The sequence below is a fragment of the Sus scrofa genome, chromosome 1 (genome assembly GCF_054392235.1).
Source record: "Sus scrofa isolate SSC_HxYL_T2T_F1_AM1 chromosome 1, Sscrofa_HxYL_maternal_Yorkshire_Landrace_v2.0, whole genome shotgun sequence".
NCBI lineage: Eukaryota > Metazoa > Chordata > Mammalia > Artiodactyla > Suidae > Sus > Sus scrofa.
In genome coordinates, this window is record NC_139383.1 from 56,040,146 (window position 1) to 56,066,162 (window position 26,017).

General features: G+C 38.8%; 2 protein-coding genes across 15 annotated transcripts in view; one reads left to right on the top strand and one right to left on the bottom strand.

Moving 5' to 3' along the window:
- ORC3 (origin recognition complex subunit 3) overlaps nucleotides 1-18,822 on the top strand; it is a 62,189-nt gene extending 43,367 nt beyond the window's left edge. For 7 of the 13 annotated variants that reach the window (XM_084959772.1, XM_084959823.1, XM_084959802.1 and 4 more), the window contains 7 exons: nucleotides 5,853-5,986; nucleotides 8,663-8,739; nucleotides 9,386-9,486; nucleotides 13,682-13,823; nucleotides 15,459-15,575; nucleotides 16,485-16,564; nucleotides 17,055-18,822. In XM_084959772.1, the coding sequence (XP_084815898.1) occupies nucleotides 5,853-5,986; nucleotides 8,663-8,739; nucleotides 9,386-9,486; nucleotides 13,682-13,823; nucleotides 15,459-15,575; nucleotides 16,485-16,564; nucleotides 17,055-17,160 (757 nt within the window). In that variant the 3' untranslated portion in view covers nucleotides 17,161-18,822. Of the gene's footprint in view, nucleotides 1-5,852; nucleotides 5,987-8,659; nucleotides 8,740-9,385; nucleotides 9,487-13,681; nucleotides 13,824-15,458; nucleotides 15,576-16,484; nucleotides 16,565-17,054 lie in introns of all 13 variants that reach the window. The other 6 variants (XM_021089832.2, XM_084959788.1, XM_003121290.7 and 3 more) reach the window with 1 other exon arrangement.
- Nucleotides 18,823-21,773: 2,951 nt separating this feature from the next.
- The window catches only part of AKIRIN2 (akirin 2), a 28,241-nt gene continuing 23,997 nt past the window's right edge, over nucleotides 21,774-26,017 (bottom strand). The window contains exons 3-5 of one of the 2 annotated variants that reach the window (XM_084993911.1): nucleotides 24,344-24,493; nucleotides 22,721-22,792; nucleotides 21,774-22,465 (exon numbers count right to left, since the gene is read on the bottom strand). In XM_084993911.1, coding sequence (XP_084850037.1) covers nucleotides 22,455-22,465; nucleotides 22,721-22,792; nucleotides 24,344-24,493 — 233 coding nt within the window. In that variant the 3' untranslated portion in view covers nucleotides 21,774-22,454. The remainder of the gene's footprint in view (nucleotides 22,466-22,720; nucleotides 22,793-24,343; nucleotides 24,494-26,017) is intronic. The other variant, NM_001278752.1, reaches the window with a different exon arrangement.

Sequence of the window (26,017 nt, forward strand, 5' to 3'; positions counted from 1 at the left end):
GACCTTACCAACACTGAATTTTGGCCAAGTGGGAGATTTAAGGTGTAAGCAGACAGGCAGTTACAATGTAGAGTAATAAGTGTTGTGTTGGGCGAGGTCTAGGGTGCTAAGGAACTAATAGGCTGGACACTTAATCTCTGTTTGGGAGATTGAGCACTTTCTCAGAGGAAGTGGTCTCTAATGTGAAATAATCAAGGCTTACTAGGAATTATGCATATTTTTAGTCTCTTTTACTTGTTATGCTCATGTGTGATTGCTTTGTGTTTTCTTTGAAGAAAACAGTCTGAAAGTTTCTTTGGTAAGCTATTGTTTTCTTTATTGTTTTTCTTTATTGTAGTCTTTATTGATATATTTGCAGGTTTGAGTCTTTGAATATTTGCTGAAGCTATTTTATAATGGTAGTGTCTGTTTAGAACTTGACAGCTCACTATTGAGAAGATCTTTACATTAGCCACGGATTGAGCCAGTTTCTCCTTCTGGCCTGTTCTCAATCAGACATTTATATAATCAGTACTTAACCAGAAATTATTTGCTTTCTGCATGATGAAGCAGAACACTCATTGCCCTGCAGGATGATTGCTTTTAATGATTGCTAAATGATTCTCTTTCTTAGTTAAGGAAACTTTTTTATAACAACCTATAAAGCTTTTAAGACATTAAGTATCACAAGCTTTTTTTGAACCATTTACTTGAAAGTGGTATAATCACTTAATCAAGCTGGTTAAAGAAAAATAGCTTTTTCAGCGTTAATGAGACCTTAGATGTGTTTGTTTTGCCTTTTCCTTTAAAGTAATCTAGTATGCGGGCGTTCAAACTTTTAAATTTTGGTGCAGTTCATTCTCTGTATCTGCAGATTCCACATTGCATGGATACAACCAGTCACAGATTGAAAATATTTTTTAAAAAATTCCAAAAATTTCCAAAAAGCAGGGGGAAAAGTGAATTTGCTACGCACTAGCAACTATTTATGTAGTATTTATATTGTATTTCCAATACAATTTACACTGTTTTAGGTATTATAAGTTAACAAGAGATGAATTAAAGTATCTGGCCAGATGTGCTTAGGTATATATGCAAATACTGTGCCATTTTATATAAGGGGTTTGAGCGGCCTCAGATTATTGTATCTGCAGGAGTTACAGATCCCAAGGGACAACCGTATTTTCTTTTCAATTTTATTCTATTTGTTTTAAAGCAAAATGCTAGACGGAATCCACCAAAATTTTAAAACATTGTCACACTGCCTCCAGTCCTTCTCTCTTTAGCTGATTTGGTTTTTGCAGTTTATCAAAACTACTTTGATCAAGGTCACCAGTGACCTTCATGTTTCTAAATCAGGTGGTGGATTCTGTCTTCATTTGCAGTAACCACTTATTAGCATCTGACAGAGTTTATCACTCCTTCCTTAATGACTTCCAGGGCCTAGATTCTCTTGGTTTAACTCCTACCACAGAGCATGCTCCTCCCGCTCCATCTTCTTTAGTGGTTTCTCTTCTCCCTGACAGCCTAACATTATGGTGCCCTGAGGCTTAATCTACAGCTCACACTTTTCTCCCAAGTGCCAGGCTCTTATGTCCATCTACTGAGCTATACGTCCACCTGGACTTCTGATATACATCTCATAGTTTCCATGTTCAGAATTGAATGTCTTAACTTCCCCCTGAAACCTAGAAGCTTCATGCAGTCTTTCCATCCTTCCGATTGTTCCAATCCAAAAACCTGGGTTCTGCCTTCAAAATATCTCAAGAATCAAATCTCTTCTTGCCACCTTCCCTCATTGGTACAACCACTGTCCAGGTCACCGTCATCTTTCATCTGGAATATTGCCATAGCCTGCTGATTTCCTTGCTTCCACACATGCTCCCTTATGGTTTTCTCAAAATAGCAGAATAATCCTTTTAAAATACATCCGATAATGTTACTCCTTTGCTCAAACTCTTCTTTTCCCTCAGAGTAGAACAAGAGTCGTGTATGATGACCCTACTGATCTAGCCCTCCATTCCCACTCTCTGATTTCATCTCCTACTACTTGGTCTTGCCTTCTACTTCAGTCACCTTGGTTTCTTTGTTTTTCTGGAATGGGCCAGACATATACCCACTATAAGGCCTTTGCATGCATGTTCTCTGCCAGGAAAAGCTCTTCTCCTACATTCTTGCATGGCTAATAATCTTACCTCCTTCATGTGTTTGGTCAAATGTCGTCTCAATAAGGCCTGATTACCATTTTATTTATTTATTATTATTATTATTTTATGGCCGATATGGAACTTCCCAGGCCAGGGATTGAATCTGAGTCTCAGCTGCAGAATAGGATCTGTATGATGTGGTGTTGTGGCAATCAAATGATGCCTGGTATATATATGTGTGTGTGCATATAAATGTTAGCTGTTGGAGTTCCTTGGTGGCTCAGTGGCTTAAGGATCTGACATTATTGCTGCTGTGGCACCAGCTGGATCCCTGGCGCAGGAACTTATGCATGCGATGGGTGCAGCCAAATAAATCAGTGAATAATTTGTTTAAAAAGTTAGCTGTCATCACTTGTATTACTTCATTGTTTATCACTGCTATGTAATATCCCTTGTTTTGACAAAGTGTAACACTTTAGTTAGTCCCTTGTTTGATCTATATTTAGGTTGTTTTCAATTCTCCATTGTTACAAACAGTAATCACCGGGTTTGCACATTAGTATCATTATTTTCACTAAGTAAGTACATACACTTTCTGAATCTAAAATAGAAACACTGGGAGTTCCCATCGTGGCTCAGTGGTTAACAAATCCAACTAGGAACCATGAGGTTGCGGGTTCGATCCCTGGCCTTGCTCAGTGGGTTAAGGATCCCGCGTTGTCCTGAGGTGTGGTGTAGGTTGCAGACTGGGCTCTGATCCCGCATTGCTGTGTCTCTGGCATAGGCCGATGGCTGCGGCTCCAATTAGACCCCTAGCCTGGGAACATCCATATGCTGCGGGAGCGGCCCTAGAAAAGACAAAAAGACAAAATAAATAAATAAATTAAATTAAATTAAATATAAACACAGTTGTACCAAAGTATACTTGCACCAACAGTGTATCAATATTTGTATCAGTATCTTGCTGATGCTGGATATTAGCAGACTTAAATATCTTTCTTTGTTTTCATCTAATGTTTCATGATTGATGGACCAGTTTTTTCCCCATCCCCACCCCAGACATTTTTATTCTTTCTGAATATGAGCTGGTGACCTATTTTTTTTCAAACTAGTTGTTTCCAATATTCTCCATCCCTTCTCTTCAGATTTGAAATGGTACCTTTGTGGCATGTACCAAATTCTTGATCTCTCTCCAGATTCCTATTCCTCCTACTGGCCTCTCTATTCCTATGCCAGTACCATCTGATTTTAATCCATATGGCTTATACCTTTTGATATATTAATAGCCCCACTACACACACTTAAGTGTACACACATTGTTCCTCTTTTGTAGGAAAAATATTTTTTCCAGATAAATTTTAGTCTGATTCTAATGGACTTTTAAAAAATGCCCACTGTAATTTTGTTTCGCAAAGTGTTAAAAATATGGACTAATTTGGAATGAATTTATATCTACAGCATTGAGGGTTAGAACTTAAAGTGTCTGTTCAGGGCTTTCATTTTATGCTATGTCTTATACATTTGTTAGAATGTTCTACAGTTTTTCTTGTCATTTTAAACATGCTCTTTTTTCCATAGTTTAATGCAAGATATTGGTCATAAGAAAATGTAAGATATTAACGAGTATGTACACATACACATACATATGTATATGTATTTGCCCTATATCCACACACCCTTGCATACGTCCATAGCTTTCTTAGACTTTCTAACCTTAGAGTCATATCATATGCAATGAATCAACTTCATCTTCCTTTCGGATGTTTGTACCACTTGTTTCCTTTTTCTTAATTTGTTGTAGAATGGAGTCTAGCATGATGCTGGTAGTAGTGATCATAGCAGGCACCTTTCTTTGTTCTTTGTGTGTGTATATAATGTAATTGAAAATTTTTAATTAATGTCTTTATTGAATTGATAGCATTATTAACTCTAATAAGCCTTATTTCAAGTCTTCTTTTTTATTAAACCTGAGAGTACTTGGGGAAATGTAAGATTTTTTGTTACTCTGGAAACAGTAAAAAAGAGTAGTAACTGAATCCCTGGAAGTTTACACCTGAAATGAAAGCCACCCCTTCCAATCCAATGCCATATTATAAGTTATGTCTAGTGAAGTTTGATTGCAAAATTATATGATGTAAATCTACTTTTTCTAGCATCCTGAAAATGAATAATAGGCTGAACTTCCCTCCTGTCAGTATTCAGTTTTCTAAGCTGCAAACAGATGTGAGGTGTAGCTGCCTGTATCCTGGGAAGCTAGTCCTCAGGGTGCTGCCTGTGTGGGATAGACCCCTGCCAGTGTGTCCTCAGCCTCTGCTCTCCCACCAAGCTGTGCCCTGATTCCTGGCACCCTGGAAATGCTGATCTGGTCTGTTCGCGTAGGTCTAGAGGCCAGGTGTGACAGTTGTTCATCAAGTGTCTCTGACTTTGACCCTCTCCTCTAAATAGTGGGACTCCACCTGGGCAATAGAAAGCCAGAAATTTTAAATAATCTCAAATGTAACCAAGAATTAAATGTGTTGGCTTAGTTTTCTTTGACCTGTTAACTTCCATTCATTTCACAGATAAAGCTTACACTTTAGATAATTTTTTCATTTATTTTTTCTTAAAACCGTGGCAAATTTGCTTTTTGTCCATACCTACCAGTTTCTGTATTTATGGATTATATGACTGTCTTCTTCATTTGTTTGTTTTTGTTTTGGGGTTTAAATTTTAGTTGAAGTAACTAGCTTAATTTCTAGGATATTGTAGTCTACTTAGCTTTATTTTTTTTCTAACTTAGTAATATTAGTATTTTCTCCCAACTTTTTATTATGAAAAGTGTCAAAGATAGTTTTCTTGCAGAATGGCCCAGATTCTAGATTTGTCTGATTGTTTCTTCATAATTAATATAAGAACTTTTAATCGTCATACTTTCATCTGCTACTGAGTATGATCTTAGGGGAGAGATCCTATAAGTAGTAAGTATGAAAACAGCATCTTAATTTTAGAGTCTGTGTGTTCCTTCTCCTTTTCTAACAAAGATTTCCTCTATGGCCTTGAAGGAGTTACACAATCATCCTAACCTGTGCTATAAAACAAGCAGAATTGCCTACCTGTTTCACGTTCGGTGGATTTGCTGACCGATGTTTGTTTATAAAGCCCATAGAGTTTATTTATAAAGTCTAGCTAAAATGGTAATAATTAAAGAAATCATTGTGCTACTTCTTTTGGTCATTTCAAGTAAGTTTTCATTTAGCATGAGTGTTGTATCCCCAGCAGACGTTTCTTGTCTCTCTCTTACTTACATTTAGATCTGAAGGAAAGGAAAGCTAATGTTAAGTGTCCACTGTGTGGTAATAGTTAAGCCCTGTGCTAGATTCTTCAAATGCATCTTCTCATTGAATTCTTAAGCTTCCTTCTAACTTGTAACATATGTGAGTTCCCATGTCCATATTACAGACAAGGAAGCCAAGGATCAAATGTTTAGTAATTTGTTCTATATTACAAACATAGTAAATGCCAGCACCAGGCTATGAACCCAGCTCTTTGTAAATTTTCCAAGTTGAGCTTTATCATGAGAACTCTTCTACATGACATAACATTGAAGAAAATCTAGCCCAAAAAGTTGGTAGCTACTAATGAAGGATTTTACATTATCTTCGGACCAGAAACATTTAACATGTAGACAGTGTTCTTTAAGTATATTTGCCAGGTGTATTACATCTCTGGTCACTGATTCTGTTCTAGGATGTTGGCAAAGGATGAACTGGTGACCATACTTCAGAAATGTTTCAAAGTTTTTAAGTCTTCTTCTGAAAAGCAGCTTGGCAACGCAGCAAAGAAAATAGAGGAGTTCCTGGCCCAGTTTCAGAGCCTTGATGGTGAGAATATGATATCTTGCCAATTCTACTGGCTATGACAGTCATTTAACTAAAATAACATGGAAAATCCCACGTCTGATGTGTTGAGATGAAGAGATAATGTAGATCGTGATCAGTCAGTATATCAAACCTCTGAATAGCACATCTTGACAACCACAGCTAGGCCAAATGGTTCTTTTCCACATTTTGTTTAAACAATGAAAAAATACCAAGTGGGTTAGGAAAAAAATTTTCTTTCTCCAAAAGAACAATTTAAAGGACTTACCTTGAAAAAAAGGCAACACAAAGAAATCAGATCGGAGAGAATAGCGGGCAGGAGGGCATTATAATTAAGGACTCTTTTTAGATGTGTTTTCTTAAGCATTTCATCAAGTTCTTTATAGATTTCAAAAACACTGCATAAATCATTTGTAAGCCTGAAAATTAATAGCTGCGAACTGCTTTCACAGCAATGAGGCTCATTGGTATGCTGATTACAAAATATGCATGAAGTTTGCTTTAATCAGATTTACAAAGCCTGAATCTTTGAATCCTAAATGAACTGTGGCTGCCTGGCATTCCTCAGCTTTGGAGGGCACAGTTGCCTTTATCTGGTGTGACCTCTGCAGGGCCCATTGCTTGCACACAGGTAGCCTTTCTGCACTCTGATGCTCCAAGACGTCTTTGTTCTGAGGGGGCTCTGTGGATTGATACTGATCTTTTTTTTTTGAATTCTTCTCTTGCTCTGTTTCTAGAACCAAAATATGTTTTTTTGTTTTTGTTTTGTTTTGTTTTGTTTTTTGGTAAAACAAAATGTTCACTTTTTATTTCCCCTACTTAGGGAAATTTTTAATGGAATCTGGAGAAAAGAGGCAGCTGGGTGTATAAGCACATAGCTTGGACATGGCCTGGTGAAAACATTTCACTTGGAAAGTCCATATCATCCTTTCTGTGGCTGGCAAGTGTTCCTTTGTCTTAAAGATCCTTTAGATTTAGGAAACTGCCTTTGCTGAAATCCCTCCTGTCTGTCCAGAGCTGCAGCGCTAGGCCCCTGATGAGTGCTTAGCCAGTGGAAGATGAAAGGGCCAGTTTGCTGACTGGAGTGGTGCCCCACAAGCCACAAGTGCTCCCTCCAGGTCATGCATAGGCATTGCTCTGCACTGCATTCGCAGGACAGTGTGCGCTTAACCACACACATAAAAATTTTAAAGGGCTAGAAATTGTATCATACTGTGTGGAGCTACAGCAGAAACTAAAGCCCAGGAAGAGAAAGTAACTTGCTTGAGATCTCATAGCTAACCCAGAGTCCACCTTTTTCTTAACCACCAGCTCATTTTTTTTTTTTTCCCTCACTGACTCACAATTTGAACTCCACCTTATTATGGTCACTGGGACAGTGAGAGGTCACCCTTAAGTAAATAAATAGGATAAAAGATTTAGAAGAATATAAGATAAATTAAGTAAATTTCAATCTTTTATAAAACGACGCAGGATTTTTGTAAACTGAAACTGCAGCTATTATGATAATTTTAATTACAGTTCATGTGACATAAGCTAGGGAACAAATTCTGTGATGTGCTAATACTAAATAAAGGAATGCAACTTTTAGAAACGGGAAGGTTGGAAATTAAGCTGATTAACAGTCTGAAGAATAAAGAATTTCATAAGTTGAAGCAAAACCAATGTCTTGAATAAACTTCTCTATTTTCAAAAGTAACACATTGCTAATAAAAAGTGAAATTAATCTCACCCCTCATATTGGATAAGTAGAAATATTTCATTATACGCTACCTCTGGTTTTTTGACAGTTACTGCATATGACGGTTTAGGCTTAAAATTACATTTAGAGGGGTAAGTAGGTCAGAGTGTCACACCAGATTTATTTTTAAGGCTCTGCTACATGTTAATGAAATAGAGCAAAGAATTTATTAGATATTTTAACCTTAAATTATATCTTTCTTGAACCAAGAATTAGCCACAGCTAAAAAGAAATGTATTCTTTGAGAACAACACAGACTCTCCAGCTGCATCCTCCTGTCTTATGTTTAGCCAAATAAGCCAAGTGAGTGCGAGGTTCCTAAAACCTGCCCTGCACCAGGAAGAGGCTGTTAGAGCCTCATCTTCCCTGGAAGCACAGCTACACCTTTTTACCAGAACTGGTTTTCTGTTTCCTTTGCTAAAGACCCTGGCGAATTTTGTGTTTTAGTAGATTATTTCAAAACTTTTATGCGCTACCATCTTCAGACTTAACTAGAGTGTGTCAAATGCAGTGAATTGGGAGATGGAGGCCAAGTTTGTCAGGGTATACGTTTGTCTTGTTTACAGTTGTGGCATAATCAAAGGAACACAATATAAATTTGTTTTGTAAAAGCTATTTATAACAGCACAAAGATTTGGAGCTTTTTCCTGTTGGTTCAGGGTAAGAGAGAGCTTTGTTTGTCTTGGTTTTCATTGTGGTCACATTTTAAAAATTCAGTAGCTGGTTTTTTGAAGACCTCTCTTCAGTATAACTTTTATTTACTGACCTTCAGCTTCTGGGAAAAAAAAATCATTTATCTGCTAGAACCTTGATCCCTTGCCACATTACATAGAAAAAAATGGATGAAACTTTTTTCCCTTGGATTAGGGAGTAGAAATGTTTGTTCTCTTGAATGGATTTACCCTAGCTGCTGTATGTTGATTTTGTATTAAAAGCAGAAGCCAAAGAGGAAGAAGATACTTCCGGGTCACAGTCAAAGGGGCTTCAGAAGACAGACCTCTATCATCTTCAGAAGGTCAGATGATTACTTTCTTTTCCTTCCAGCTGCCATCCCATGATGCTCCCGTGTGCTTTAGATTAGCTTTGCCTGGGTGTTTTTGTTTTCAGTTTAAACCACAACTAGGAACAAAGCAGACTTTGTAACTCACTTATAAAATGAACATCCTTTTTATCCCACTGCTGTCCTTATTCTCCATGTAAGAGTCTGGAATTTACTAGCCAACACAGGTGGAAACTGTTCCTATAGCCTCAGAGAGAAAGAGAATCAACTAGTAATAAGGGAAAATGGGAACATGCTTGCAAAAAGGAATCTGATTACTCACTGGATACATTTGTTTTTCTGCTTGATCAAATTGAAAGATTCAAAAGAACCTAACCCATTAGTTTTTCAATACTTTTCTTGATTGACATGGAGCAAAAATGAGCCCCAGTATGTCCAATATAGTCTTTTTCGAATAGTTCTACTAAACTTTAGGATCTTGGCTGTCAAAGTAGAGTTTTCTTTGTACCATGATACCAAGTTATGATAAATGTAGGAAAAAATAGCCATTTAAGCAAAACAAAGCATATGGAATCTATTCTGTTAGTTTGGCAAAAGAGCAGTGTCTGTCAAATGATTCTGTCTCACAATCACCAGAAAAGGTACGTTCTTTCATCCACAGTCCTTACTGGAAATGAAGGAGTTAAGAAGAACAAGTAAGAAGCAGACCAAATTTGAAGTCCTCAGAGAACAAATTGTGAGCTTCATTGACAGTCTGGTGAGGTAAGTCTGTTGTTGCTCTAAAGAGCTGAAAAGTAGGCTCTTTGCCCAAATAACACTGGCCTGAGGACTGTCCAGCCTAGTGCTTGATGCCCCTTGGGTCCCTCCATACAGCCTCAACTTGTAATTTTGATTCCTTTTCCATCCTTAGTAAGGTGGCTAATCAAAAGACTTAGTTCATTCTCTTAGTGCCAGTTCAAGAAGGCAGGTTTAAATTTGATCTAGTTCATTAGGCTGGGACAGGGGTATGGATGGAAACAGGAAAGTGAGTATTTTTCCCCTTTCTGGTAACAAAGTGTTTGCGTTGCACTTTATCCTTGATCTGTCTTTGCTGGATCTGGGCCAAGCACCAAAAGCAGACCAGACCAGCTGTAATGCCCTTTTTTATCCTGAGTAAAAGGCATCTGATTGCAAGGAAAACTAGTGCATCTTATGATCTTGTCAGCACTAAATGCATGGTGAGGAAGGTACTCAGAGTCAGATAAGTCCACCAGTCCTACATCTATTTTATTTATTTATTTATTTATTTATTTATTTATTTATTTAATATTTTGCCTTTTCTTGAGCCACTCTCGCGGCATATGAAGGTTCCCAGGCTAAGGGTCTAATTGGAGCTGTAGCCATCGGCCTACGCCAAAGCCATAGCAACACGGGATCTGAGCCGCGTCTGCGACCTACACCATAGCCACAGCAGCACCAGATCCTTTAACCCACTGAGCAAGACCAGCGATCAAACCTACATCCTCATGGACAGTAGATTGGATTCTTCCCATTGTTGAACTACAATGGGAACTCTCTCCTACCTCTATTTTAAGATCATTCTGATTTTTAGATTTCCCAATAAGCCAGCTCTGTGTAGCTCTGTAAAATCACCCATTTAACCCACAGTTGGGACATGCCATATAGAAAAAAATGAGAAGTGTGAAAAATAAGCAATTTAATAGTTTAAAAGTAGAAAAAAATACTGATATATATTGTTGCTTACTCTATTTTTTTTTTTTTAACTTTTTTTGCTTTTTAGGGCCGCACTCGGGACATATGGAGGTTCCCAGGCTAGGGGGTCCAATCAGAGCTGTAGACACTGACCTACACCACAGCAACTCCAGAACCCAAGCTGCGTCTGTGACAGCTCATGTCAACACCGGATCCTTAACCAACGGAACGAGGACAGAGATTGAACCCGCAACCTCATGGATCCTAGTTGGGTTCATTAACCGCTGAGCTGCAATGGGAACTTCTGCTTTTTCTGGTTTTTTTTGTCTTTTTTGCTATTTTTTTGGGCCGCTCCGGCGGCATTGCTTTTTCTGTTTTTAATGGCAGTTCAAACTCACCAACTGGCCAGGCATTGAATAGAATCAAGCACTAAAAAAATAGCAGCTCAGTTATCAAAGACAAAGAGTGGTTTTCTGATAAATTGCCTGTCCTTCTTGTAAAGGAACAGTTCCATTTTCAAGGACAGTGTGGGGGCGAGTCATTGTTCCTGGTCATTGGGGAGAAATTACTAATGTCAGGAAAGAGGTCCAGAGGATCAACCAAGTGTGACAAAAAGGAAGGTTAAAGTGAGAGAAATGTGTCACATAAAAGTGATACAATGCAGTGCTGAAGTGACCTACTGGCTAGAAATGACCTTGTGGAACTCATGGAATTAACTTTGCTCTACTGGGCTTTCCTGTTTTTGTAATTTCTAGCCCGAAGTTCCTAGTTGTTTCTTTTTACCAAGTTGTGACCATTGTAGTTGCTAAAAATAATTTTGCAGTGTAATTTGGCATAATTTATATGTCAAATGTCATATTCGTTTCTGCGTTCCCACAAATCCCAAATTGTAGGCCCTGACACCAAACAGCTATTCCCCTTTCATGATCTCTGACCTAATATGTCTGACTTTTTACCTTTCTGCACACTTATTGAAATAAGACTGAACATGATGGAAATGTGATGTATTGTAAAATCACAAATATTTCCATACCAGGATTTCCTGTCTTGACCAAGATTGAGTATCCCAGGGGGGCAGAGATTATGATGGTAGCCTGTTAGAGCTAAATGGGCCCTGAGGAGTCACATGACAGCTAAAGCCCACAGAGAGGCTATGACCTATGGAAGGTCACACAGTCCCCATCTGCTGACATCCGTCAGGAGGCCCACTCCATTTCTCCACACTGTCCCCAAGGACTGCATTACAGATGTTTGAACAGAGTTTGGAGTTCTGGAGAAAAGATAAACATGAGCAGTAGACTCCAGGAAGCAGAGTTCCTAGTTTACCATGAGCAGCTCTTGCTAAAACTATTGAGAACTGAGGATAAGTTGCCACTCCCTTGAGTTAGTTTTCACCAAAATACAAGCTTCAACTTTATAGCCTTTTTTTGGATATTAAGTGGTCCCACCAGCTCCGCCCAGACCGCCGTCCCATTTCCTTGTGGACTCTGAGTCCAAAATAAGTGTCATGAAGTGCCCCGGTGCCAGACTCACTGCTCATTTCTCACAGCAGAGGTGTTGCAGAAGTTTATTTCTGTGTCATTCTCCAAGTATGTGGTTGGACAGAAGTTCTAGTATATGGCGATGTTTTGTCACAGTGTCTAACATAGCCCAGTGGAAACAAAATAGAGGCAAGTATTTTGACTTTGATGGAGATTCTTTGAGGATATCCGAAAAGGCTTTTTGCCTTGGGAATTTTCTGACTCTCTAGATATAAAGATGTTAGGAGGGGAGAGGAGGATGAATTGATTATCAGGTTGCCTTGTTAGATTCCAAGTCCTTATTACATAGCAGGGACTTCAACATGATCTTTTACTGACAGTCATGTATAATGATTGGGGAGATAGAGCCTGAGGCTGGGATAAGTTTATGGTCAGAAATTACAGTGGGTAGCCAGCCATACAGGGAGGCAGTTGGCATTACAGAAAACATTCCTGAGGCGACAGGTAAATAACTTAATCTTGAATAAGATGTTAGCATTAGTGAGATATAGAATGCTGGTCCTTAGAACCAAGTCAGAAGCATAGGCTCTTTGCAAATGGGTTTTATTCCAGTTGACTCTAGAGAAAAAGTAGCATCTAGAAGTGAAATTAGCAGGGAGCCAGGAGCTTCTGAGATGGACAGGACAGAGATGGTGAGGAGTGATGAACATACCCAAAGCCAGACCACATGGTGGAGCAGTTATGGTGGGATTGTCTAGGCCTTGGTATCCTCTGCAGGAGGGAAGAAAGCCAGGGCACCGGGATGAAGAGTAATTTCCCTGGTGGCTGAGCTGAGGGAGCTTGGTTCTGTTTGCACTAGTGGCAAAAGTTGCTGATGCAAGTCTGTCATGTGGCCAAAATAGTTTAGACTCAGGACTTTCTAAGCCTCAGGAATCTTTATGAAGACATGTGAGTTAACTGCTTTAATCAAGTTAGTGACTTAGTACTCTGTCTTTGGGTTATGGCTGCCAAAGCCCTTCCAATTTGCTATCCTCTGGGCCACCCAGGAACCATGGCTCAGACTGGCTAATAGGCTCATTTTATATTTGAAGTGAACTTTTCAATGCTTTATTTTGGACGTTCAGATTTCATTAAAAATTGGTTTGTCACCTAGCTCATAAATAAGACAGAAGAATCCTAAATTACAGTTTTTTTTAAATAATTGAAATTTTAATGATAAACAATTAGCTTGCTTTTTAATACTCTGAAGCTAAAATTTAGCCTTTCCTGCCCATAAAGTTAAAGAGGAATCCTAACGTAAAAAACTTTACATGTATTACTTCTATGAGAGAGAGCTCTGTGATACTAAAAGAATGTCTTAAACTTAATTCTAGGTTTGAGGCCCATGTTTAACACTGCCAAGAGTTAAATATTTGCTATGGTAGGGAGCATGAATAGCTCTGTTTGCTAAATAATTTACGAAAGTATTCATTAATTCTTTAAGAAATTCGACCTTAAAGATTTTAAGCAGAAATGTAATTTACATACCTTTCTTCCTGAAGGTTTAAGTCAGAACTAAAACCGTTTCTTGTACTCCAGAGTCAAAGTTTTAGACGCTACGTAGAAGAAGTAGAAAGAAGTCTGAGTGCGGCTGCCCTGGACTCGATATTTGTTTGGTTTAGGTTGTCGTTGATTTTGCTTTTTAAGTAAATTGCTCAGTCTTTGACAGAGGATCGACCAAAATGTTGTATTGAAAAGAAACCTGTGCTTATCTAAAAGCTGATGCCTGACTTGGGTGGTTTCAGAGAACACCTCCTACCTCCAGAGACACAGCCTCTGCACGAGGTGATGTACTTCAGTGCTGCCCAGGCCCTCCGACAGCACCTGAACGCCGCTCCACGTATCGCTCTCCACACCGCGCTCAACAACCCGTATTACTACCTCAAGGTAAGGAGCAGTTTTTTCTCTCCCAGCTTAGTTCAGACTCCAGGCTTCATGTAGCACAAAAATATTGTAAATTTGCTCTTCTGGTGAGTAGGGAGTTGGCAGCTCAGGGTTGCACCTCCTCCAGATATTTTAAGTCTTTAGGTTCTTAGAAGGCTTTTTCTAAGCTGTGAACTAATGCTGCCTGTTTTGATCATGTCTTCTCCTTCATCTGATAAACCCAGATCATAGGCACAGAGACTGGAGTACAATGCTGCTACTCTTGAAAATAAAGGAAAGGTTTCCTACAGACGTAACCGTAGATACTGGGTCAAACTGTATGGCCCAATGAAATTATTTAAAAGATCCAAACGGTTGTTTCTGATGGAAAAAAGAAACCTCTCAGAATTTCATCTTGGATTTTAAACCAAGGAGCGATCTACTCAGAGTGTCTCTAGAGCTGGGTGTAGAGGATGGGCAGCAACCTGGCAGGGCTAAAACTCCTAAATGCCAGACACCTTTGCCAATGCCAAGTTATTCTGTAATTTCCAAGTTATTCTGAGTTCAGCCCGGTTTAGAATTTCAAAAACTAACTTTTCTTATGACCAGGTAAAGTGATCACTTTAATAAGCTGTTTCAGTTATAGTTCCGTTATGTATACACATATAAAATATTTTGGCAGTTTGCTAAGTTAATATTAAATTATTAATTTCTTAATAAGTTACCAACTCAGTCAAGCACCTAGAGATCTTGCAGCAGGTCAGTTAAGAAGTGACTCCATAACCTGTGAAGAGCATTCCACTGTACTGGTTTCCTGTCCAAAGGGCACACAAACTAACATACTAAATAGGAAGTTGTAAATCAGTGGCTTTTGAGTTGTAAATCAGTGGCTTTTGATGGTTGGTTCTCCATGATGGTGGTAGTGAGGTGCTCAAATAATTTCATATTTAGGGCACAAAATATCAATTATTTTTTATTATGTAAACCACAAGTTAGAACACTTCACAAAAATCTATCTTTTTGGCTAGTAGTAAGTCACAGCAGAGAACTGGTATGACTTCAGCAGTCTTTGGGAGCATTTATAGTTCCTGTGTGTATATTTGAGAGAGATTTTATTTCTTAGTAAGAACCATTGCTTTCAAAGAGGTTGAAAAAACACTGGTGGTTTTATAGGGGTTAGGATTGGCATTGTTGAGATCACACTCTTCTTTGAGAGATAACTTATGGCCCTGGTAGTGGTGTGTTGCTATTTGTTAATACAGTGTAGTAATTGCTAGAATTCAGGTCATGACGTATGTTGGAAGTGGCATTTTATTGAAAATCTACGAAATTCTACAAACTTTTATGGAAACCAGAAATGCATTAGTCTCAGTAATGTATAATGTATGATAGAAAGGAAGAAAAGACATTAATAATGTATGATGAAAATGAAAAATAGGCATGTCTTCTGATCCTGGGAGTATTCATCTAGGAGTTAGGGGGATTTTGACCCAAGACCTCATCCTAAACAACCAGCAGCTGTTGGAGATGGAATACAACTCACTAAATAAAGGAAACCAAAAACTACATGTATTGGCTTACTAAATTTAGGTTGGGAGGTTAATTAACCTCTGATTTTGTTCCTCCTCCTGACTTACCTGAGTTTACTGTTATTCTTAGAATGAAGCACTGAGAAGTGAAGAAGGTTGCATTCCAAATGTCGCCCCAGACATCTGCATCGCATATAAGCTGCACCTGGAGTGTAGCAGGCTCATCAACCTTGTGGACTGGTCAGAGGTAGGCCAGGGGAAAGAGCAAGCTGTATACCTGTCTAACCATCCACAACTTTCCTGGGATGTTTTTATACGTTTGGTACTTTGGAACTCCTCTTTTGTTTTTCTAATGCCCTGTGTCTTGGGTTTGGAAAGCATTATAAATCACCTCCTAAGTTTTTCCAGAAAAGCAGCGAACTGCTCAGTGGCCCCACTCCCAAACCCCCGCACTCTGACCCCACGTCTCAACCAGGCCAATTTTGCATCCATGCCAGGCCAAAATAAGTACGGTTATTATGTCTTGCCAAAGCTAAACAGTTTGAGGCAGTTTTGTTATTCCACAAAATAAAGTATATTATTAACTAGCATTTCCCATATTGCATAAAAGAACATAAAATACTGGAATAACTACACAACAGATTTAGCAATCAGGAAATAAGTACAAGAATACTTCGCAAAGCAATGGCCAAGTGTTACTATACTTTAAGATAAATAATTTCCCTCTTGAGAATTTCCCTCTTCAAAGTTAACTCTGTTGAAGTCCCTATTTGACAAATGTCTGGTCACTACTTAGAAAATGTGCAAATAGACATTTTCCTGAAGTGATGAGGTTGAGAGTAGAGGAGACAGGGCATCCCTTTGCTTTGCAAATTTAAAGTTTTATTTTTCTCTGCACATTGCTTAGTCCTCTGAAATACAAGATTATTCAGGAACCATTCCATTATCTTTTAATGTGTACCTGATTTGCAGTGGTCATCAATGTAGTTTTGAGACTCTGAAATTGGGAATAATAATAATAATAATAAATGTGTCAGCTACTGGCAGCAGCAGTGATTGGCCTAGCTTAAATACAGAGCCATCAAGTGTAATAAAAGATGTTTGGCAACAGCAGAAGCAGAGATTTTTATTTTCTTCTGTCCTTGTCTCTCAAAAGGCTTTTGCAACAGTTGTGACAGCTGCTGAAAAAATGGATGCAAGTTCTGTAACCTCAGAAGAAAGGAATGAAATTATCCAGTATCCTTTTAAAATCTGTTCTAAAATGTCCAAGTGTATATATATAGTTTCTCCAGATCTACATTAGAGATTTAACCATCCCTTCCCAGAGTAACTCATTTCTAAATACTTATTCCAAATTTAAAATGAGACCAAATCTAAAATATTTGGTCTAAAACGAGGTCATACTCCAAAATTCACCAAAAATGTCCAAAAACTGTCATTATTTCTCTGTCTTCCTGAGATTATTGGTGTACTTTTAGAAGTTGGCAGGGAAGCAGTGTCATATTACATGAAAAATTAGAACTAGTCAAGTGTAAAAGACTTTTCCATTTGTGTCTTGACAGTGGAGTCTAATTATATTTAAGGATTTCCACTAAGGGTTATAGTTTAATTTAGTGGTATATATTTGAACTATATACTTCAGTTTACCAACTAATGTTTTAACATTGAGATTTTAACCTCTTCTTGTCAGAAATACATAGTGAATTTCCTTAGCTCTAGCCTTCAGTGCACGGTTTATTAGAGCCGTTTCTGAACTAGAACTTTTAGGATTTATCAAACCCACCAAACAGAAGACTGACCATGTGGCAAGGTTAACGTGGGGAGGCTGTTAGAAAGCAAATGAATGAAGCCAGAAAGATAACATTTAGATTAAGAGAAAAAGGGGACCATTCACATTTACACACCGCTAGGGGAAGATGTTTTGGCAAGAAATGTGTAATCCCTGTATGATTTTTAAACAGAATAGACTGCTAACCCCAAGCAGGATGTCAAAACACCTTTAGAGTACATTAGAATCCAACAAATAACACATAAATGTTAACTAGAGCCCTCTCTCAGAATATCACTGTAATTTGCAGTCATTAATAAATTAAATTGTTCTGAGCATATGTAATGTATAAATATAATAATTTGCTTTATCAACTTATTTGCAGTTGATTTAATAGTACTTATTCCTGCTGCCCCAGTTTCTTGCACTGGCCTTCCTAATGTTAGTAAATTATGTAATAAGGTGAATATCCTGTAGGTTTATTTCTCGTGACTACGGGTTCTGAAACTGCCTGGAATATATGACACAAATGAACCCATCTATAGAAAAGAAACTCCTGGACATGGAGAACAGACTTGTGGTTGCCAAGGGGGAGAGGGAAGGAGTGGGATGGACTGGGAGTTTGGGGTTGGTAGATGCAAAGTATTGCATGTGGAGTGGAAAAGCAATGAGATCCTGCTGTATAGCACAGGGAACTATATCGAATCACTTGTGATACAACATACACTGCATGTGAATACAGTGGGATGGAGGGCAGGTAAGTTACCACCCTGTAGACCATTGTAAGGTCTTTTATAGGTGGGAAGACTTAGCTTTTTTGAGGATCACTGACTGCTATGAGAATAGACTAGATGAGGAGACACAAATGAGGCAAAAACCAAGACCAAATCAAGAGGTCACTGAAATCAACCAGGCAAGACATAAACATCTTTGATGAGGGTAAAAGTAGAGATGGCGAGATTTTAGATGGAACCAATAAATGAAGGACTTGAGTAATTTAAAGCTGCTTTTAGGCTGAGAAACTGTAAGAATGGAGGTGTCATTAACTGAGGAAGTTTAAGTTCAGGGAAAGGAAGACTGGGCCAGCACCAGTAAAGGGAGGGAAATCAAGCAAACATGGTTGGTATCTTACAAGCTGAAGCAAGGTCAGATGTCATTAGATTCAGTGATGTGGAAAATATTGGAGTAGCTGAAGAATGAAAACAAAGCCTGAAAGGCATCACCTCTCACAGGATGACCCTAACAAGTATCCAGACTTACCAGTAGGCCTCGGAAATCCACGTTCTGTGATATTGTGACATACACTTCGAGACCACAGCATCATCTTTTACATAAATTTAAAATGAAACTAATAAACATTTTAGATCTAACTTTGAGTTCACAGAAGTTCAAAACTATAGAAACAAAGAGTTTAATAACACCACAGAGAAACATTCAACAAGACAACAGGTCTGTCTGGCTGTTCCAGAAAGTCAGGGTGTTGCTTGGATCCTGCTTTTTAGGTAGGGGGAAAAAGAAAACCTGCAAAAACATTCAGACATTTTGGAGACAGGTGGAAATATCTGAATTAAGGACTAGATGTTAAATTACGGAAGCATTACTTTGGGATAATGTTAACTGCAGTATTTAGAGAACCCTTTTATGCTTAAGAGATGTATCATGAATGCATTCTTTGAAGCAGTTTAAAATGTATCTATAAAGCAAATACAACAAAGTAATTTGTTCACTTTTGGTGCATCACTGGACTGTTCTTTTAGGTTGTCTACATTTTGCTTTCTTCCTAATAAAGCAACTTGGTGACCAAAAAAGGGGAAGATTGGAAGTTTAGAAAATTCTTTTGCTTTAAAGGTTATAAACAAAAATAGGGTACTAGCTAGAGATTATATGATCAAATGGCTTTTCATACCATGTTTATTGTGGGAATGATCTAGCAGAAAGAAAACAGATGCAGGAGAGAGGACTGCTGGCACATTTCTGAATGAGACAGGGGTTTGGAGCCTATGTTCTTCACCCAGGGCAAAGGTAGGAGCAGAACTGCTAAGCCACACCTATAAGGAAGACAGGCTTATCAGGGGCTTTAGCACAATATCCACTTATTAACACCCATTACTGTACAGTTCTGAAAGGAAGGCAAATACAATCATTTCTAGTCCTAGCTGCGTGGATCAGCTGGGGAGCATATAAACAGATTTCAGCGGCCTTCCCCTCCCCCCAGAATCTTCTAAAGCAGTCTGGGAAAGCACTCCAGTTTATATTGCTGATGCAATATACGTCTCATTTGGAAACCATTTTCTTTAGGGCTTTAAGTTGTTGAAACAGGCCAAGTATAGCTTTGATATTTTAAACCTGCAGTCATTAATTTTTTTAGATTGCATGTGCCTATTTTTCCTAATACAAAGAATTATATACCTGGTGATGTGCCCTTGTTATTAGTGACCTTCTGAACACATCATAGTAACCTGAGTTACACCATTGCCAGTTATGCCTTTTACTATAAAAGAATAAGATTAAGAATAGATTATTCTTGGTCTGTAGGTACTTAATAGAAGCAATTTCAGGGCTCTCTGGAAACTCAAAGTGTGGTTGGTATCTGGACTAATCAGTAGCCACCACTGGGTCCATGATTTTAACTAAATCCAAGAAGCTGCCCACATTTTTTATATTCTGAAATTACCTCACACACCACTACTTAACATCAGTAAGTAGCCCGCCCATAAGCTAGAACTTTATGGTAAGATAATAAGCAGAAATTTGGCTGTGGAGGAAATTTTTTGATCAAAGGTGAATCTAGGAGTTCCTGTTGTGGAGCAGTGATGATAAATCAGCCTAGTAACCATGAGACTACAGGTTCCATCCCTGGCCTCACTCACTAGTGGGTTAAGGATCCCGCATTGCCATGAGCTGTGGTGTAGGTCAGACACAGCTCAGATCCTGCGTTGCTGTGGCTGTGTTGTAGGCTAGCAGCTGTAGCTTTGATTCAACCCCTAGGCCTGGGAACCTCCAATTGCCGCAGGTGTGACCCTAAAAAGGAAAAAAAAGCTGAATCTAGAATTAAAACATATTACTTGAGGCTCCCTTCGGACTGCCAGCACTGATTTTCCTTTTAGCATATCTTGCCCTCTAAGTATAAAAACCAGCTATTATTTTATAAGTTTAAATCTATATGAAGGTTCACACATGCTTACTAAAGTTCGTCATTTTGGGATGAAGAAGGGATAAAACATTTACCTTCACCCTACCCCCTGCTCCTCCATTTTAACTTACTGCTTGCATTCTAAAATGCCACTATACCAGTGCTTTTCACCTGGGTTCTTGACTGTTTCCTTCCCCCAGATATTTGGCAATACCTAAAGGCACATTTTTGCTTGTCCCAACTAGGGGAGGGAGCTACTGGCATCTAGTGGTCAAGGCTAGAGATCCTGTTCAACATCCTACAAATGCACGACAGCCTTCCCACAACAATGATCTGGCCAAAATTGTCAACAATGCTGAGAATCTTAGTCCATTAAAACAAGGCAGAATTATTCCCCTTATTTATGGCCATCCTGTGCTATACCAGTGTTTCTCAGGAAACAATGGGCATATGAATTAGCTAAGGATCTTATGAAAGCCTTCTACCACTTTTTGGCCTTATTTTAAACAAAGAATTGGTGAAAAATAATCATCAAAGTTAAAAAGAGGAAAAAAAATCGCTTTTCTGTCTTCCACTAATTAGATCAATTATAAATGCTTATGCACCAGTATATTTAATTAGTGGAAACACGCTAAAGGAAGTTAACGGAAGAATTCACTATAGCTTTTTTTTTGCTCACTTTATTATAAGAAAGCATGTATGGAAAGGGAATTAAATGTGCTGAATCATGCTTTGATATACTGTCCTTTAAAAAAAAGATTCTACTAATATCACTGAAGTAAAAATTCTACAGCTGTTAAAACTGACCTGAAGTTCCCATTGTGGCTCAGTGGTGAACGAATCTGACTAGTATCCATGAGGATGCAGGTTCAACTCTTGGCCTTGCTTAGTGGGTTAAGGATCCGTGTTGCCATGAGCTATGGTGTAGGTCACAGAGGCAGATCCTGCATTGCTGTGGCTGTGGCGTAGTCTGGCAGCTACAGCTCCGATTGGACCTCTAGCCTGTTAACCTCCATATGCTGTGAATGCGGCCCTAAAAAGACAAAAAACAAAAAAAACCCCTGACCTATTTTAAGGGAGTTCCCATCGTGGCACAGTGGAAACAAATCCGACTAGTATCCATGAGAATGTGGGTTTGATCCCTGGCCTGCTCCATGGGTTAAGGATCTGGCGTTGCTGTGAGCTTCGGCGAAGGTCACACTCGTGGCTTGGATCCCCAGTTGCTGCGCCTGTGGCATAGGCCAGCAGCTGCAGCTCTTATTGAACCCCTAGCCTGGGAACTTCCATATGCCTCAAGTGTGGCCCTAAAAATAAAAAGAACAACTGACCTATTTAACATTTTATCATGCAGTCAGTTAGAAATGAAACAATCTGGAATCAGAATTCAGTTTTTAAAAATGGCACTCAAATCCTAAGATTATTTGGTTTGTGAAAAGACTGATTTTGAAATCTTAGAAAATTAAACTTGATTCCTGGAAAATGCTTACATTTAAAACACTAGCTTTATTCAAATACTACCCATCTGTACATTAAAAACAAGCAGGTTAGAAGTAAATGTTTTATTCCAACTAAATTCCAGTACTACAAGGGTAGTAAAACAATAATGATACACTGGGGGGAAAAAATGCAGCAATAAACATTTGTTAAAAAGACTGAGAGAATAAATAAAAACTACCAAAAAAAAAAAAAAAAAAGGAAATCATATAAACCCATTCTGAAACCCCAAGAAAAGTCCTGGAATACAGAAATGCCCTCCTCCTTCACTATTTCACAGGAAGCACTGTAGGCTATTTGCTTAATAATGTCCTGGGATTACATTCTAAATTATTAATAACTGGTTACATCTTGGTTGTAGTGCACAATTAAAATCACACTAACTTCATCTGAAGTGTCATTCTACAGTTTTATTTACACAACCAGTGAAGGGCATGTTCTTAGAATACCAGCTTTAATCTTTTTCAAACATTAATATAAGAAGCCAAATTGTAATGATACAGCAAATGAGGCCACTGGCATTAATACAGGTAGCAAATGTCCACATCCGGGTGGTATTGACATCAGGGAAATTTCCAAAACCAGTTGCTGCCTAAGAGTGGTTGCCACTGACAAAAGCTTGAAATAACCTGTATTCACAGGGGGTATTGGCATTGCTGCATGTCATAATTGGGACCTCTTGCAACAACTCAACAAGGAACAAGGCAGCCCACAACTGCAGAAAACGTGATTCATGAAACATCTAAAGGAGGAAAAAACGAAAATTAGTGCAAAGTTCAGGTCAAAAAATTTAAACACATACCAGATCTTCATCCCTAATATATTGCCTTACGTATTTAAGTAACCAAAAGTAAGCCTTAGTAAAGTTTTGCTGCTCATTTCCTCCAAACTTTTTCCTCCAGGATTTTCTGTTAAATTTTCTTCTTGGGTATATAGACGATAATAAATGTCTTCTTAAAATACTGTCTTGTTTTCAGTTCAAAGATGAAATACTTACAACTAGCAGGCTGTTCTCCATATCGTCGCATTATTTGATCATGCGTAAACTTCACAAATGCATCATATTGTTCTGTAAATAAAGATAGACATCAATTACATGACTTAAAAATTCTCACCTAGGGAGTTCCCATCATGGCTCAGCAGAAACAAATGACTAGCATCCGTGAGGACACAGGTTCAATCCCTGGCCTTGCTCAGTGGCTAAGGATCCTGTGTTGCCGTGAGCTGTAGTGTAGGTCACAGATCTGGCGTTGCTGTAGCCGTGGTATATGCAGGCTGGCAGCTGCAGCTCTTGATTCGACCCCTAGCCTGGGAACCTCCATGTGCTGCAGGTGCCGCCCTAAAAAAGGACCAAAAAAAAAAAAAAAATTCTCGCCTATATTTGCACCTAACTCCTTAATCAAGCTTCTAATATCAAATCCAGTAAAATCTGTGGCTTAAAAGCCAGGGGAAAATTCTGATTAAGTTACCACAAATAAGTTTTATTTATTGCACCTTAAACTAGCAAGTTTTACAGGAAAAAAAATTTTTTGATAGTTTAAAAGAAGACTGCAGTAGGTGCCAGTTAAATTCAAGTGTCCAGACTGATAGCAAAATTATCATAAAAGACACAGTCAAAAAACCCACAGCTGGGAGCTATTGGTCATAGTGCAGTGGAAATGAATCGGACTAGTATCCATGAGGATGTGCGTTTGATCTCTGGCCTCCCTCAGTGGGTTAAGGATCCGCTGTTGCCGTCACAGATGAGGCTTGGACCCCGCGTTGCTGTGGCTATGGTGTAGGCTGCAGCTGCAGCTCCAGCTGAACCCCTAGCCTGGGAACTTCATATGCCATGGGTGTGGCCCTAACAAAAAAAAAAAAAAAAAAAAAACCCCAACCAAGTCGAGATAAATAGACAAAGTCAAACATGGGTACATCAAAAGAAAAACAGAAAAACCTAATTCCCTAATACTGCTGGTGATCTCATAGCTAATGAATACTTCCTTTTTTTTTTTGCTTTTAAGGACCGCACTCGAAGCATATGGAAGTTTCCCAGACTAGGGGTCAAATTGGAGCTATAGCTGCTGGCCTACACCACAGCTATAGCAACACCAGATCCGAGCCATGTCTGTGACCTATATCACAGCTTACGTCAACACTGGATTCTTAACCCCCTGAGCAAGGCCAGGGGTCGAACCTACATCCTCATGGATGCTAGTCAGGTTCATTAACTGCTGACACGATGGGAACTCCCAGATACTATTTCTTAAGGTCACTCAGGAATGCCAGGAGCTATAGAAAAGTTCATTTCCTTTCTTGAATTGAAATTCTCTAGCTCTGGAGTTCCCTTGTGGACAGTGGGTTAAGACAGTGCTCAGGTCACTGCTACAGCACAGGTTTGATTCCTGGCCCAGGAACTTCCACATGCCATGGGTGCAGCCAAAAAAAAACAAACAAACAAAAAAAAACAAACAAACAAACCAAAAAGAGAGACAGAAAAGAAGAAAAGCTCTGATTCTTAGAAAAGAACCCTGTGCCAGTGTACAGAAAGGGCAATTTGACATAAAGTACATGTGGGATAGAATGCATTTAACAAACTCTAGGATGAATTTCTGGGAGACTCATAAAATTCATCTCATACCTGCAAGTTTTGTGTTCAGTATTTCTTCATACTCTTCTCGAACTTTCTCTTCACGTTCTTTCAATAAACGTTCACAGATCATCCCAACCTGCCGTAGGGTGAATAAGGGCTGTTCTTTTTTTAATGGTGAGGACGTTGCTGATGGAGTCCCTAAATAAAACATAAAGAACAAAAAGCACAACGTTCAGAGCCATCACAGAAAGCACCATCTAATTTAGGTTTCATCTGGATCTTTTCAATGTTCAAATACAAGCATTTTTCTATCACTAGAAAGAAAAAGCATTTCCCTAGTCTTAAAACAGGTTTACCTGTCAGCTTATGACTTTGGAAAAACACAGCAAAATGTGAAAAAACACAGCAAAATGTATGCAATCAAGTATAAAGAGAAAAAAGTCTGAAGGTGAGTGGAGAGAGACAAGATACAAAAACTTAATTCTTAATTTTTTTTTTTTGGTCTAGGGGTCTAATCAGAGCTGTAGCCGCCGGGCTACGCCAGAGTCACAGCAACGCGGGATCCGAGCCACGTCTGCGACCTACACCACAGCTCACGGCAACGCCGGATCCTTAACCCACTGAGCAAGGCCAGGGATCGAACCCGCAACCTCATGGTTCCTAGTCGGATTTGTTAATCACTGAGCCACAATGGGAACTCCCTAAAATTCTTAATTTTAAGTGAATTAACACTGGGTTAGGAGAGACTTTGTAAAAAGAAATACTGACAATATGTTCCTAATAGTCACCATGAAATTTCATGATTGAACATCCTTAAAGATTATTAATGTAGCTGCCACTTGGTGGTACATGATACAAAAGGTTTCACTCTTCAGAATGCATTCCTCTTAAAGCACCACCTAAGGCACTTTTGATTTTCCAAAACATCATTCCTATTTTCTTGAAAAGAACATCTGAAATTAATCTTTTTAAGGATTCAAGATTACGACAGACATCCATAATAAACACTGCTACAAGTATTCTATATATATATATACACACATACACACAAATACACAGATTTGCTATTGCTTGTCCTGCTCTATTTATCTGCCCCAATTCCTCTTCACTTACCTGTTACTTATAACTTGTATGGCTGGGACCAGGTAGCTAAATGCTTATTCAAGCTGTGTCCACTGACACTGTAACATAATGCCAGAATTCTTGTATTCTGATATACAAGAATAAAGTATACTAGCTTTAGTCCACAACTACTAAACTAAGGCTATCTTTACTTTCAAATTTCCAGCTTTGTTAGTTAAGGCTGCCAATTAATTGACCTTGTAAGCAGTCTAATAAATGATGACGAGCTTGGTTTCCTGCTGAGAGAATCTAGTCTTTACCCTCACCTTCCTTTAACTTAACTGAGTTTTACCACTTATACCTGGCTCCCAAACTGGCAGGAGTACTACAGAGTTTAGTTTTGAGGCGTGTCATATTTCCTAGTCTAACTCTACTCGACTGGTTTTTTTTTTTTTTGTCTTTTTGCCATTTCTTGGGCTGCTCTTGCGGCATATGGAGGTTCCCAGGCTAGGGGTCTAATCAGAGCTGTAGCTACCAGCCTACGCCAGGCCACAGAGCAGGATCCGAGCCACGTCTGCAACCTGCACCACAGCTCACGGCAACGCCGGATACTTAACCCACTGAGCAAGGCCAGGGATCGAACCCACAATCTCATGGTTC